The sequence below is a fragment of the Nicotiana tabacum genome, chromosome 9 (genome assembly GCF_000715075.1).
Source record: "Nicotiana tabacum cultivar K326 chromosome 9, ASM71507v2, whole genome shotgun sequence".
Taxonomy (NCBI): domain Eukaryota; kingdom Viridiplantae; phylum Streptophyta; class Magnoliopsida; order Solanales; family Solanaceae; genus Nicotiana; species Nicotiana tabacum.
The window spans coordinates 115,628,725-115,644,764 of NC_134088.1; the positions used below are offsets into that span (position 1 = coordinate 115,628,725).

A 16,040-nucleotide genomic window follows, 5' to 3' on the forward strand; every position below is an offset into this window, starting at 1 on the left:
GTGTCCCAAATTACTTCGAATCACCCGATAATTGAATTCAACCATGCACGCAAGTCAAGGCACATAATACGAAGCTGCTCAGGGCCTTATGCCACCGGACGGGACTTAAATTCTCAAAATGACCGGCCGGGTCGTTACATCAAAAAAAGCACGAATACCTCTTAACTATACACCCGAATCAACAAGTCACAACTAACACCACCGGGCACACACCCCACAAGCAAAAACTCAAGAAGCACATAACGAGAATGCCTGAATACGTAAAGAGAAACACATAAGAGAAATATCAAACAAGCCCGACAGGCACAACTCTCTAACAGTACCATACTACGAATCAATTTTAAATAGGAAAAATCAAAGTATATGAACAAATCACAAGAATCTCATCTTGATATAACCTCCACCGCGGCACGCAGCCCGGCTCAAACATATCAAATCACCTGGAATCGCGAGGGTCTCACCCTCAACTCTGAATCACAAGTCGAATACACATCATACCAATGGAAATCTTTCACTAATTCAATTCTGCCAATAAAATCACAACACTTACTAAACCCTCACCCCGGTAGAGTATCAAATTACAAATCGTAACCAATTTACTCAGGAATCACATCAAACCTGCCATAATGGACAATATGAATTCACTTCTAGTCTCGAAACTTTCGATAATGAATAGAAAAAAATGATAGACACGGGCTACCACTCATAGAGTCTCCCAACAGGGGTAAACACCTAAACATAATACTAAGTCATGAACTTACCCATAGGTGGGACAACAAATAGGGGAACTCGCCCCGATAAGCAGAACCGAATCAAAATACGAATGGTGCCCCTCTATAACAAATCAAAAGCATACTTGTATGACATCATCTGGCGCAGTGGCCTCAAGCCTATTATATGAAACACATCAACAGGCCGGGCCTTCCCCTCTTGGGCGTCCTCTACTCGCCTGAGTACTCCGCTGTGACACACCTGTCTGGAATCTAGGACAATCTCTCACCCTGTGACTGGTATCTCCACACTCGAAGCAACCTCTCTGTTGACGTGGCTGTGGGAACTGTGTGGTACGGGTACTCTGAGACCCATGAGCACCTGACACACTGTGCAAAGCCTGAAGTGCAAACCAAACTGGCTGACCCACAAAACCTCTACCATGCCGTACCCTGCCTCCAAAATAAGGACCAGAAGATCTCTCTGGTCTACGAGGCCTCCTCACCTCCCTGTTCTCTCTCTCCTGATCTCGCATGTACTCTCTTTCATGGCCCCGCATGTCCTCTATACGCCGAGCGATCCCTACAACCTACTAAAACAAAACACCTGACTCTAACTCTCGAGCCATACTGAACCGAATATCATGCATGAGCCCCTCAATGAATCTACAGACACACTCTCTAACTGTGGCAACCAAAATAGGTACATGCCTGGCCAAATCACTGAATCTCGCGGCATACTCTACACTGACATAGTGCCCTAGCACAGCTGCTCAAACTCTGCGTGCCATGCATCTCGACGGGACTGAGGTACAAACTCTCTCAGGAACATCTATGAAAACTGAACCCATGTAAGTGAAGCTAACTCGGCTGGGCTACCCATCTCATATGCCCTCCACCACTAATAAGCCGCTCCCTTACCCCACTCGTCTCAACAATATTAATAGTGCGGAGGATGTTATGGCACTCCTCCAGAAAACCCCGTGCCCGCTCTGAAGCCAAACCGCTGAATGTAGGAGGGTTATACCTCTTGAACCTTGCAAATCTAAGCTCCCCTTCCTTGGATGTTGCTGCTCTGACCATAAGCTAAATTGGAACCACGGCCTGTGTTACCATGACACCTGGAACCTGACCAACATAAACTCGCTGCTCTGGAGTGTGGGCGGTAGGAGTCTGGGCTCCTCCCCCGATCTATGAAGTAACTGGTGCAACCGAAATATCCCCGCCTGAGCCAATATATCAAACATCCTCAGGAATTGTGCTAAAGCCTCCTGAAGTCCAGGGGTAATAGCAGGCGCCTCCGGTTCTTGCCCCCAACTGGAACTACTGGTGGCTCCCCAACTGCTCCTCTGGTAGGTGCCCTAGCTGCGGCACGTGCTCCTCGTCAGCCTCTGCCTCTGACCATAGCGGCATCTACTCCAGGGGTAATATCATCAGGAACCACAGCTCATGTCCTCACCATTTGTGAGAGAATGGAATGGTAAATTTAAAACTTCAAGATTAATGAACTCGCACGATAGGAATGAAGGAAGTGAAATTGTCCTAATAGTTCCGTAGCCTCTCGAAGATAAGTAGAGACGTCTTCGTACCGACCCGCAAGACTCTACTAAACTCGCTTATGACTCGTAGCACCTATGAACCTAAGGGTCTGATACCAACTTGTCACGACCCAATTTTCCCTCCATTTGGGTATCGTGATGGAACCTAGTCTTAAGGACTAGGTAAGCCTAACAATAATTAAAACAACAGTATTATTTAAATAGAATTTTTTATAGTTCTCAAAATCGGTAGTACAAGTCATAAGCTCTATAGAGTGTTTGCTAGAAAACTTCTAAATACAACTATCCAGAAATAAGAATAAACAGTTATAGGATGAGAAAATAATGATTTCAATTAAAGATAAGCAGTTATGAAAAATATAGCACGATGATAGAAGAGATAAAATCTTTGGATAAGTCGAATATAGACAGTAAGAGTGAATCCAAAAGCAATTATCTCTAATCAAAGCATGTAGAGGTGAAACTAGCAAATAGGAATTCAAACGTATCAAAAACAACATCATACACAGTGAATATAAGGACATAAGAAGCCTAAAAGGCCAACTTTCCACAAATAAGTCCGAGCACGCACTCGTCACCTCGCGTACACAGACTACAATCAACATGGTTGACTCAAATCCTAAGGGGTAGTTCACCCACACAAGGTTAGGCAAGATACTTACCTCGAGTTAAGCTCAATCAATCCGTTAGAATGCCCTTTCCACGAATATCCGGCTCTGAATGGCCCAAATCTAGACAAAAGCAATTACATATCATATTTACAATCATAATAGACTCTAATTAATTAAATCAATACTTTAACAAAAATTCCGAAATTCGCCCTAAAACGTCGACACGGGCCCACATCTCGGATCGGGTAAAAATCATAAAATACGAAAGCTCATTCACTCACGAGTCTAACCATATCGAATTTACTAAAATCCGACACCAAAATCTCGATCAAAACCCCAAAATTCGGCCTAAGAACTTTTCTCAATTTTTTACCCTATATCCGAATTTAAACGATGAATTTTAGCATAGATTAGTGGAATATAACCATAAGGGAGTTAAGAATCATTACCCAAAACCTTCCTCCGAAAATCTCTCCAAATTCCGTCTTCTACCGAGCTCTCAACCAAATTTGTGAAGTGAACTTCAAACCCCCGAATATGCCCCTTTTCTGCCCAGTTATTCCACATCTGCGGACCTAGGGTCGCACCTGCGATGCCGCACGTGCGGAATTTTCTTCTCAGGTGCGGAAACGACTTAAGAGGGCTAGGTCCACTTTTGTGGAAAAAGGGCCGCACCTGCAAGTGCGCGCCTGCGGACTATTGTCCGCTTCTGCGATCTTCTCCGCGCCTGCGTGACCCTAACGCATCGGCGGGCATCGCAGATGCGGAATTCACCTCGCACCTCTGACCCCTAGCACTCTTCCATTTTTCCACTTCTGTGCTTGCCTCCCCGCATGTGCGATCACGCACCTGCGGTCTCTCCACCGCAGGTGCGAAAATGACAGACGCCTGAAGACTTCAGCAACAACACAAATCCAACTTTTGATTCGTTAAGCACTCGAAACTCACCCGAGCTCCCCCGAGACCTCAACCAAACATACCAACCAATCCTAAAACGCCATACAAACTTAGTCGAGCCCTCAAATCACATCAACAAATGCTAAAATCATGAATCACCTTCCAATTCAAACTTAAAGAACTTGAAACTTTAAATTCCTACAACCGATGCCGAAACCTATCAAACCACGTCCGAATAACCTCAAATTTTGCACACAGGTCACAAATGACACTACGAACCCACAGCCACTTTCGGAAATCCATTTCGAGCTCGATATCAAAATTTCCACTATCGGTCAAAATTGCCGAAAATCTAACTTTCGCCAATTCAAGCCTAAATCTACTACAGACCTCCAAAACACATTCTAGACGCGCTCCTAAGCTCAAAATCACTTAACAGAGCTAACGGAGTCGACAGAATTCCATTTCGGATCCGTCTTCAAACAGTTCTGACTACGGTCCAAATTCTAAGACTTAAGCTCTCATTTAGGAACTAAGTGTCCCAAATCACTTCGAATCACCTGATAATTGAATTCAACCACGCACACAAGTCAAGGCACATAATACAAAGCTGCGCAGGGCCTTATGCCGCCGAACGGGACTTAAATTCTCAAAACGACTGGCCGGGTCGTTACAGAGTCCCAATTTGCTCTTCGCGTTCGCGAGAGTACCTTCGCGAACGCGAAGAAGAACACATCAAAAGCCTGAAGTCTGCAGAAAACCAGATTTTCTAAGTCTGAAAATGATCCGTTAACCACCTGAAACCAACCCGAGTCCTCGGGGCTCCAAACCAAACATGCACCAAAGTCCTAAAATATTATACGAACTTGCTCGCGCGATCAAATTGCCGATATACATTAAACATCCCAACACACGAGCATAATCCAATTGTCATATGCTTTGGCCTTTGTTCTTTGCTAGTGCAAGATTCACGTCAATTGGAGTCTTGCAACTTTAAAATCTAAGTGCTTGAATTTTTCAAGTAATGTTTTAATATAATAAGATTGTAACAATGCCAGACCTTGGGGAGTCTCATGGATCTTAATACCCAGAGTTAAATCGGCAACTCCCAAGTCCTTCATATTAAACTTGCTAGTTAGCATACACTTAGTCGCATTTATGTTGGCAATGTCATTACTTTTTTTTTATTATTAAAAGACCACCATTTTGGTGGGGGGTTAGGCAGACTCCTACCTGTAGATTAATAAACCAAAATGAGAAACATACAACAAAAGGAACCAAATGCCTATGTTCCTCTGTGAATTAGAAAGGACTGGACATGCCCAATCGAATATAAGTTAACACCAAAAAAAGTAGTACTACTATGATTGCAGGAAGTGAGTCTTCCATATACATGTGCTTCTATGAAAAACACAACATATATAGGATTATCATCCTACCCCATCTAGTCGCAGGTTCTTCATTTTTGATCTTTTGAATCTAAATGAAGGCATTTGCCTCCTATCCATTTGATATACCCCAACAGTCTCCCTAGGTAGATCTTGGACATTGAGGAAGATGGTAGCAATAGGTAGAATATCCAATGTAGCACCATATTTTGATAGTGTGTATGCCACTGAATTTCCTTCTCTATAGCAATGTTGGACTTCAATACGATGACTCTGAATAATCTTTTTTATCTTTAAAATGTTATCATGAATCTCCCAAAAAGTTGAAGAAGATCCATTAAGCATATTAACAATCAATAAAGAGTCAATTTCTAGAATTACATTGTGAATCCTATTGAAGGCAATCCACTCAATTCCAAAAAGTGCAGCTTGTGTTTCAGTCGTATTGTTAGTGCAGAAGTGAAGCGCCTTGGCATAGCAATGTCATTACTTATTATCAGCATATCATCCATATATAAGCAAACAATGACTATGTGATTTGGAATATTTTTAATGTACACACACTTATCACATTCATTTATCTTAAAACCATTTAACAACATTTATTGGTCAAATTTTGCATGCCATTGTTTGGGTACTTATTTTAGTCCGTAAAGGGACTTAACAAGTCTACATGCCATCTTTTTTTTCATGGAACCACAAACCCTTTTGGTTATTTCATATAGATTTCTTCCTCCAAATATCCATTTAAGAAGACCGTATTAACGTCCATTTGATGAATTTCAAGAGCATAAACTATAGCTAATGCTACTAATGTTCATATGGACGTAATTCTTGTAACTGGAGAGTATTTATAAAAATAGTCAAGACCTTCTCGTTGTCTATACCCTTTGACCACAAGTCTTGCCTTATATTTATCAATAGTGCCATCATCTTTCATTTTCCTCTTAAAAATCCATTTAGAACCCAACGGTTTATTTCCAAGAGGAAGATCAACCAATTCCCATGTATGGTTGTTCAATATAGATTCTATTTCACTATTGACTGCCTCCTTCCAAAATAATGATTCTAAAGAAGACATATCTTCTTTAAATGTTCAAGGCTCATTTTCCAATAAGAAAGTCACAAAATTTGGTCCAAATAAAGTAGACATTCTTTGACGTTTACTACGTCTTGGATCCTCCTGATTAGACGTACTTTCTTTTGTTTCTTCCCGAGGTCGTTTAGATCCTTCACTAATCGACTCACATTTCTTTTTATACGGATATATATTTTTGAAGAACTCAACATTATCTGATTCTATAACTGTATTATTATGAATATCAAGATTTTCTGATTTATGAACTAGAAATCGATATGCTTTATTATTGATCGCATATCCTATAAAAACAAAATTAACGATTTTCGGTCTTATCTTTACCCTTTTGGGTTTAGGAACTTGCACTTTTTCCAAATACCCCCACACTTTAAAATAATTCAAGTTGGGCTTCCTTCCTTTTTATTTTTCATATGGAATGGATTGTGTTTTGCTATGGGGTACTCGATTTAGTATCCGGTTAGCCGTAAGAATAGCTTTCTCCCACAAGTTCTGTGACAAACCAGAACTTATCAACAAGGCGTTCATCATATCCTTTAATGAACGATTCTTTCTTTCTACAATCCCATTGGATTGGGGCGTGTAAGGGGCAGTTGTTTGATGAATAATTTCATATTCTAAACATATTTCTTCAAAAGAAGATTCATATTTACCACCCCTATCACTTCTTATCATTTTGATTTTTTTGTTAAGTTGCGTTTCAACTTCATTTTTGTATTGCTTGAATGCATCTATTGCTTCATCTTTACTATTAAGTAAACATAGCAATATCAAGTACTATCGTCAATAAAAGTTATGAAATACTTCTTACCACCGCGAGATGGTATTGACTTCATGTATGAATTAAGTCTAAAGGATTTGAATTCCTTTCAACTGACTTATAAGGATGTTTAACATACTTAGATTCCACACATATTTGACATTTTGATTTGTCGCATTCAAACTTAGGCAATACTTCCAAATTAATTATTTTTCACAAGGTTTTATAATTGACTTGTCCCAAACGTATATGCCATAAATCATTTGACTCAAGTAAGTAAAAAGAAGTTGGAATTTTATTATTCTCAACAACCATTACATTCAGTTTGAAAAGGCCCTCAGTGAGGCAACTATTTCCTACAAACATCTCATTCTTACTTATTACAAACTTATTAGATAAAAAAAAAATACACTTAAACCCATTCTTAACGAGAAGTGCAGCAGAGACTAAGTTCTTCCTTATTTCAGGAACATGAAGGACATTGTTCAGAGTCACCATCTTGCCAGAAATCATTTTCAGAAATATCTTGTCACATCCTTCAATCTTGGTCGTTGCAGAATTTTCCATAAAAAGCATCTCTTGGGATCCAATGGGAGCATATGTAGCAAACGCTTCTCTAACAGCACAAATATGGCGAGTGGCTCCAGAATCAATCCACCATTCATTAGGATTTCCCACAAGGTTGTATTCAGAAAGCATAGCACACAAGTCATCAGTATCATCTATTTTTCAACCATGTTTGCTTGACCATTCTTCTTGTCTTTCCTTGGAGCACGACAATCTGCAGATTTGTATCCAACTTTCCCACAGTTATAGGAATTTGCTTTGAACCGCTTCTTGCTTGGGTTGCTTTTTTGGTCTAGAAGGCTTCTTCCTCTTTCTATTATTTTGTAGAGAATCCTCAACAATATTTTCTCCCATTATTATTGAGTTTCCATGACCTTTCATTTCAGCAACTTTGTTGTCCTCTTCGATCCTCAACCGAATAATGAGATCTTCGAGTGACATCTCCTTGTGTTTGTGTTTCAAATAATTTTTGAAATCCTTCCACAAAGGAGGCAACTTCATAATCATCGTTGCAACTTGGAATGCTTCATTGATGACAAGACCTTCAATGAAAATTCTATCAGTAATAATAATATAATTAATACTTTCATCATAAGTATTAATTCGACTTATACCTTCAACAAGGAGATCGTGAATAATCACTTGCAATTCCTGAACTTGGGTAATAACAAACTTGGTATCTACCATTTTGTAGTCCAAATATTTTGAGCAACAAATTTCTTCAACCCGGCATCCTCAGTTTTGTATTTCTTTTCAAGCGCAATCCACAGTTCTTTTGACGTTTTCACATTACTATAGATGTTATACAGATCTTCCTCCAGTACGCTAAGAATGTAATTCTTACACAAAAAATCAGAATGCTTCCACGCCTCAGTCACGAGAAAGCATTCATTGTCTGGAGTTTCGTCAGGTAGAACAGGAACATCTTCCTTAATGAACTTCTGTAGACTTAAAGTCGTCAAGTAGAAGAACATCTTCTTCTGCCACCGCTTGTAATCAATCTCGGAAAATATTTCATGCTTTTCTGCCAGTGCCGGTGCTAGTGCCGGTGTTGTTCGGCTTGTTGATGCATTGGCAGTCACCATAGGAACAACCTAGTTTCCGTTCTGAGTCGTCATTTCTGTAAAAGAATGACACAAACAAATGTTTAATATACGACAAAGTTTTTATATTTTCAAATCGAATAAAACTGGAATAGAAAATCACGTAGATTTTAATCTCCAATGGAGTAGAAAATTGCTAGGATTTTAATCTCCAAATAACAGATATTAAACCAAAACAGAATATGCGCTAAAGTAAACAAATGGAGTAGAAAACCACGAAGGTTTTAATCTCCAGAACGGGAGTAGAAAACCACAAAGATTTTAGTCTCCAGAACAGTGTGTATAACACAGATACATAATATAAAATTAAGTTCCATAAGCTTGTTAGTAAACTGTATTTGTAAATAATTCTGGAGAAGAAAATAACGTATAAACAGAAATGTAGAAGAAGTAGAAATTAATCTGAGCCCACTGAATTCACAGTGTATCCTTAAGGAACGTAATCCCCTCCTAGTACCCGAAGTTATGGATTATTTCCTCCCTGGATAGAACGGATTACATACTGGTGTAGCGGTACTTCAAACCCCAGTATTTCAACGAAAATAAATGGCGGCAGCAAATCACACTTACATTGTTTGTTTTGTAAGAAAACAATGCAGAAAGGAAGAGGAGAATTCAGAAATTTCGTAAGGATAATCTGAGGGAATGGTCTGCTCTTTATAGCCAACATGTTGAGTTTAAATGAAGAGGAGCAACTCTTCAGAACATTTGTTATGAATGTTCACGTAAAACGGCCATTACGTAAATGGTTGTTTATGCAAAATAAAACGGGAAATCAAAACGCGGAGAAAAATTAATTTACCGTTAAAAAAATGGCTAATTTGGATTAAAATAATATTACGTTAATCTTAATATTAATAAATAAATTTGGTTCAAAAAATTAATCAATCAATCATTTGACCGAAGCGGAAGTCGAGCCGAGCGACGATGACAATGCGAGGCTTACCTTCTTATTAACTCTTTAAGATCTAGAAGAAAAATAATTATATATATACCCATCAAAAATCTTTTCCTCCTCCAGTATGGGACAATATTCCTTTGTTAAGGAGGGAAAATTAAAATTTTATTTTTCCCTCCATTTTTCATGCATCCTCTTTTAAGTTAAACTAAGCTTAAAACCCAACAATATCCGCTTTAAAAATGACGACCAACAACAAGAAAAAATAAACAACTAAACTGTCATGCTTTGAATAACACGTAAAAGTCAGCTCCTACAAGCTTATATAGCTCAAACTATACATATGTGGGGTGTATCCCTCACTTTTACATTCTAACATTTCTCTCAAAAGTTTCAAACTTGATATACAAAAATATTTGTGCATCTTCATTCTTTTTCCTATCAATACTATAAGTGGCATAAAAAGAAGCAGAGAAGAAGATAGGCAAGTGGAAGCAGAAGCCATGGCTAACTGCGCCTTAACGTTATTGTCTCGTTTAAATAACAACGCGACTTCAACGGATCGAGATTATCACAATGATTTTGAATGTAAAACTTGCAATAAACGGTTTCCATCTTTTCAAGCGCTCGGCAACCACCGTGCAAGTCATAAACGGCCAAAATTACTCGCTGGAGCCGGAGATTTTCTTGTGCAATCCAAAAAGAATAAAATGCATGAATGTTATATTTGTGGTATGGAGTTCTATTTGGGTCAAGCTTTAGGTGGACATATGATACGTCATCAGAAAACGTCGTCGTCAGTAGCCAGAAAGACAAAGACACAGGTCACTGGTATTATTTTCTGCTGCTTGGACTTGAATTTAACCCCTGATGAAAATGTTGAATTGAAGTTATGGCCGACGGCTCCGGTTTCATCTCCTGTTTTGTGATGTTTTATTTAGGAGAAGTTGTAGTTGATTTGTTAATTCTTTTAGGACTCTGCATTCATTTTCTTGTAAAGTTCCTCAATTCAGTTTATTCTTTTACGTACTTATGTTGAATGTATATATACCACGTAGGGCTTGTAGGTATTTTCAAACCATGTGTTTGATTTTATCTTGAATAGTACTGGTTTGATCAGAAAATGTTGAGCAATACGTGTGTGATAAGTTATGTACCTTTTTGTATTTTGATGATCTAACAAACTTCATATGATAATCAGATAGGAGACGTGTTATACATCTTCAAAGTGCTCTAGAATAACAAGTTACATGTCTGGCACAAGTTCCAACATGTTCAATCAAAGAAATGGCAGAGGGAACAGATGACTATCAGTTCCTCCGGCGACAAGTCAACTCCTTACAGTTGTTAAAGTCGCTGCATTGTTTCTCTGCACACGCAACAGTGCAACAGTCACTTTATGGAGCATGTCTTGTACCAGATAATTACATACATTATCCCAATGACCTCACTTATTTATTACCAACATAAGGCAAGGGAAAACACACTTGCAAACCCTAAATCATTAAGGCTCTCTTAAGTGTGTTGCCGCCCCTATTGAACTAAAAAGCTTGAAGAACAAAGTTGCAACAGAACAAAGGACCATATCCCAGCACTGAGTCTATTACATGTCCTTAGTATTGTTGTATCTTTGTTAGTGTTATTTACTTGCAATTCCTACTCAGCTTAGTTAGAAGCATTCTGTAGGACATCATTTGTAAAACCATAAACCTTGTGTTTGTGTTTGGCTAGAGTAAGTCAAAGTGGTGAGTTTTGTAATATAGTTATTACAAATAGGCTTTCAATATAGTTATTGCAAGTAGGTGAGGGATTAAGAGGTTAATTCCTATATTACAATAGATTGTAATATAAAATTTGCTCGGTTAGTGAAGTTAAAATCCTACGAGTGTAGGTCGTGGTTTTTAATCCCGTGAGCTGGGAGTTTTCCACGTAAAACACTGGTGTGTCATTTACTTACTGTTGTGTGTGTGTGTTTTCTGGGAATTGATAGAGAACCAGGTTCTCTATACAGTTTGGTGGACTTTAAGTTTCTTTCAATTGATATCAAAGCATGTTCTTTTTAAAAGGTTAACACCTAGAAAGGATCAACATGTCTGCTCCACCAAACTTTGAAGAAGGTCATTCAACCTACAAACTACCAAGATTTAATGGACAATACTACGGATGATGGAAGACAAGGATGCATGATAGTATCATGGCTGAAGATTCAGAGCTTTGGGATATCATCTGCGATGGACCCTTCGTCCCTATGAAGACCATTAGCGAGCCAGCAGTGACAGTACCAAAGACATGGAAGGAGTACAATGATGTCGACTGCAAAGCTATAGAGAAAAACTTTCGAGCAAAGAAGATCCTCGTCTGCGGTATTGGACGAGACGAGTATAATAGAATTTCTGCTTGTCAATCTGCCAAGGAGATCTCGGAGGCTCTCCAAACTGCACATGAAGGAACAACTCAAGTAAAGCAATCAAAGATCGACATTCTCACTACTGAATATGAACTCTTCAGTATGAATGATGATGAATCCATTCAGAACATACATACTCGATTCACCTCGATCATTAATGAGCTCCACTATCTAGGAGAGATCATTCCAAGGAATAAACTTGTTCGGAAAATACTTAGTGTATTACCTGGTTCTTGGGAAAGCAAAGTCAATGCTATCACAGAGGCAAAAGATTTGTAAAGCTGACCTTTGACGAACTCATTGGAAATCTGAAGATCTATGAAATGAAGAAAAAGAAGGACCAAGAAAGAAGAGAACACAAAAAGGAAAAGAACCTTGTCCTCAAGACAAACAACAATGATTCAAGTGGTGAGGATGCTGACATGGCCTATTTGATAAGGAGATTGAAGAAAATGGTTCGCAGAAATGGAGGCATTCCGAAAAAGGACAGCTCTAGCAGAACAAAAGGCTATGACTTATGTCATAAATGCAGAAAGCCAGGACATTTCATCAAAGATTGTCCTCTCCACAAGCAAGATAAGTAAAATCACAACACAAACAAAATAGTTAAGAGGAACACGGTTCCTGACAGAAAATTCAAGAGAAAAGATGTTGTTGACAATGTTGTGAAACAAGCTCTTGCTGTATGGGGAGACTCCTCCAGTGAATCTGAGGGAGATGATGAACAAGGCAACACATCTACAATGGTAGTTGAAAGCAAAGCAGCTGAATATAACTCCATCTTTGCCCTGATGGCAAAATCTGACAAGGATGAAAATGATGATGATGATGATGAGGTAAACTTTCTAGACGTTCAAATAAATTTGAAGTCTTATTCCAAAAAGAAGCTTGTATCCTTAGCTAATGTTTTGATTGATGCTTATCATAATCTTATCAATGATAAAAATATGTTAACTAGGGAACTAGGAGAGGTAGAACATGCGAGAGATGATTTAGTAGTCGTAGTGGTTGATTTAAAAGAAAGCATTGGGGATTTAAAGAAAGAAAAGGATGCTCTAACTAAGAAAATTGAAAACGTAGAGCATGAAAGAGATGACTTGTTAGTAGTAGTTGTGGATATAAAAGAAATAATAGAATAATTAAAAAGAGAGAATAGTTCTGGAAACACTTTAAAAGGTAAGGAGGTGGCAAGTGAGGCATACCTTAAACTCAAAAATGAGCTCAAAATGGTGAAATTGAGTCTGTGTGCTGAACTTGAAAGAAATAGACAACTTCAGGAAAATCTACGCAGGGTTAAAATGACCTAGATAAATCTCTAAAGTGGACCTCATTCTCTGGTACAATCACTGCCATGTATAAATATAACGGGGATACATGCAGAGAATTGGGTTCCAAAAGGAAAAGACTCCTTACAACTTACATAGCAAGTATGTTACTGTCCCTGATAACTGGCTTTGCACTCATTGTGGTAACACTGGGCAATTTAAAGAATCCTGTAAAGTCATATTTCAGTCCCACCAGTAAAACAAAGTTCTTGTTGAAAAAGAACCTACAGCTAAAGAACCCGGTCCCTCAAATAAAAAATGTGTAATGCATGCTTGGATAAGAAGAAGTTTAATTCGTCATTTTCCTCATTACATGGGACCCAAACTTGTTCCTAAGTCTAATATATGATTTCCTTGTGTGCAGGGAGCAGTGAAAAGAAGCATCCAAAGATGGTATATGGATAGTGACTTCTCTAAGCATATGACTAGAAGCACTAATGATTTTCTTTCACTCAAAGTCCTTTGGCAATGGCAAAAGGGGATATATTCTGGGAGTTGGAAGAGTTGGGAAGACACTCACTCACTCAATTGAGAATGTGTACTATGTGAATAGCCTGAAATACAGCCTACTAAATGTCTCTCAAATCTACGACAAAGGAAACAAAGTTAAATTCTTATCAAAGACTTACACAGTCACCAATCTTATGACTGGTGAAGTAGTTCTAATGGCAAAAAGATTCAAAAATATCTACATTGCTGATTTTGAATGTTTGAACAATGGGGATCTTACATGTTTGAGTGTTGTTGATGTGGCATAGAAAATTGGGACATGCAAGCTTCTCGTTGATGAACAAGCTGGTTAAGAAGGACCTGGTTCGTGGGCTGCCTAAGTCAAGGTTCAAGTATCACAATGTGTGTGATGCATGTGTAAGAGGAAATCAAGTGCGGTCATCCTTCAAGCCAAAAAAGAAAGTAAGTACCTCAAGGCCACTTGATCTCCTTCATATGGACTTGTATGGACCTATGAGGGTGCCCAATAGAGGAGGAAAGAAGTATATTTTCGTCATAATTGATGACTACTCCAGATTCACATGGACCTAGTTTCTCATAACCAAGGATGAAATTTTTCCAGTCTTTGTTGCCTTTGTGAAGCAGATTCAAGTGAAAATGAGCCATAATGTTGTAAGCATAAGATCTGATCATGGCATAGAGTTCGACAATGCAAAATTCGACAAATTCTGTGCTGAAAATGGTATAAGTCATAATTTTTTAGCTCCCAGAACACCCCCAACAAAATTGTGTTGTGGAGAGAAAAAATAGGACTCTAGAAGACATGGCAAGGATGATACTAATTGACACTGGTGTACCAAAAATCCTTTGGGTGTAGGCAGTCAACACTGCTTGCTATTTGATAAACAAGTGCATGATCAGGTCCCTCTTAAACAAGACCCCGTATGAATTGCTAAACGGGAGAAAACCCAAGCTAACTTACCTAAGAACATTTGGTGCAAATGTTTCATTTTCAATAATGGTAAGGAAGTGCTGGAAAAATTTGATGCCAAATATGATGAAGGAATCCTTCTTGGATATTCCTCACAAAGCAAAACATACAAGGTCTATAACAAAAGGACTCAATGTGTTGAAGAAAACATACATATAATCTTTGATGAATCACACAACTTATGTGGAAGAGATTCACATGATAAGAATGATCAAGACAGAGAGCAGTCAAAGGTTCCTGGAGAAGTTATTGATATGGCAAATGGAAAGGCTGATTTGATGAGTCAAGTCAAGGAATCTAACGAAGAAGATACAGCAGAACCTCCAGCTAATCAGAAGAACCTGGTTCCTTCAGTACAACAACTGAAGCAGAAAACAGAGTTGTTGATGCCGTGCAAGGAACTCCTGATGCTCAGCAAAGAAGTGCACTCACTCTTCCATTGATGTTAATGATGGATCTCATCCAGAGGAACCTGGGTCTTCTTACAATGAGATTAAGGTGTCCAACTGGAAGCATAAAAGTTCATATTCTCTCCAAAATGTGATCACTCATCTTGATTTAGGGATTCAAACTAGATCAAAGACAAGAAGCACATTTGCCTTCTCAACTCTCCTTTTCTCAAATTGAGCCCAAAAATATCAAGGAAGTATTAAAAGATGCTGACTGGATTATTGCTATGCAAGATGAACTCCATCAATTTGAGAGGAACAGTGTATGGAACCTGGTTCCTCGACCCTCAGATAGAACTATTATAGGAACCAGGTGGGTGTTCAAAAACAAGCTTGATGAGTTTGGGAATACAACAAGGAACAAGGCCAGATTAGTGGTTCAAGGCTATAATCAAGAAGAAGGTATTGACTATGATGAGACTTTTGCTCCAATTGCACGAATGGAAGTCATCAGAATTCTCATTGCATTTGCATCTCATATGGAATTCAAATTGTTCCAAAAGGATGTCAAGAGTGCATTTATGAATGGGTATTTAAAGGAAGAAGTCTTCGTCAAACAACCACCTGGTTTTGAGTGTCATGAGCATCCTGAACATGTATTCATGCTTGACAAGGCACTATATGGGTTAAAGAAGGACCCTCATGCATGGTATGAAAGGTTGTTCAGGTTCCTTCTGGAAAATGGCTTCACAAGAGAAAAAATTAACAACACTCTATTTTTGAAGAAACGAGGGAGGAACCTGCTGATTGTACAAGTTTATGTTGACGACATCATTTTTTGGTGCAACAAATGATTCCTTGTGTAAGGAGTTTGCCAAGCGTATGGGAA

At 38.7% G+C, this 16,040-nt stretch overlaps 3 protein-coding genes across 3 annotated transcripts; all 3 read left to right on the forward strand.

Moving 5' to 3' along the window:
- The first annotated feature begins 9,237 nt into the window (after positions 1-9,237).
- LOC142164100 (zinc finger protein ZAT12-like) lies at positions 9,238-10,518 on the forward strand. Its single transcript, XM_075221277.1, has 2 exons — positions 9,238-9,317; positions 10,044-10,518. The coding sequence occupies exons 1-2, from the start codon at positions 9,238-9,240 to the stop codon at positions 10,516-10,518; spliced, it is 555 nt and encodes a 184-aa protein (XP_075077378.1).
- A 1,265-nt stretch (positions 10,519-11,783) lies between these two features.
- Positions 11,784-12,275, forward strand: LOC142164101 (uncharacterized). Its single transcript, XM_075221278.1, has one exon. It carries the CDS (start codon positions 11,784-11,786, stop codon positions 12,273-12,275), a length of 492 nt encoding a protein of 163 aa, XP_075077379.1.
- A 1,832-nt stretch (positions 12,276-14,107) lies between these two features.
- Positions 14,108-16,005, forward strand: LOC142164102 (uncharacterized). Its single transcript, XM_075221279.1, has 5 exons — positions 14,108-14,233; positions 14,417-14,513; positions 14,649-14,692; positions 14,798-15,184; positions 15,325-16,005. Exons 1-5 carry the CDS (start codon positions 14,108-14,110, stop codon positions 16,003-16,005), a joined length of 1,335 nt encoding a protein of 444 aa, XP_075077380.1.
- The last annotated feature ends 35 nt before the right edge of the window (positions 16,006-16,040 follow it).

Coding starts and splice junctions, on each gene's coding strand:
- LOC142164102 (XM_075221279.1), top strand. CDS start 14,108: ATGAACAAGCTGGTTAAGAAGGACCTGGTTCGTGGGCTGCCTAAGTCA. Junction 14,234..14,416: donor CCTTCAAGCCAAAAAAGAAA/GTAAGTACCTCA, acceptor TTTGTGAAGCAG/ATTCAAGTGAAAATGAGCCA. Junction 15,185..15,324: donor TCCTGATGCTCAGCAAAGAA/GTGCACTCACTC, acceptor ATCTTGATTTAG/GGATTCAAACTAGATCAAAG.
- LOC142164101 (XM_075221278.1), top strand. CDS start 11,784: ATGGCTGAAGATTCAGAGCTTTGGGATATCATCTGCGATGGACCCTTC.
- LOC142164100 (XM_075221277.1), top strand. CDS start 9,238: ATGGCGGCAGCAAATCACACTTACATTGTTTGTTTTGTAAGAAAACAA. Junction 9,318..10,043: donor GAGGAGAATTCAGAAATTTC/GTAAGGATAATC, acceptor CAATACTATAAG/TGGCATAAAAAGAAGCAGAG.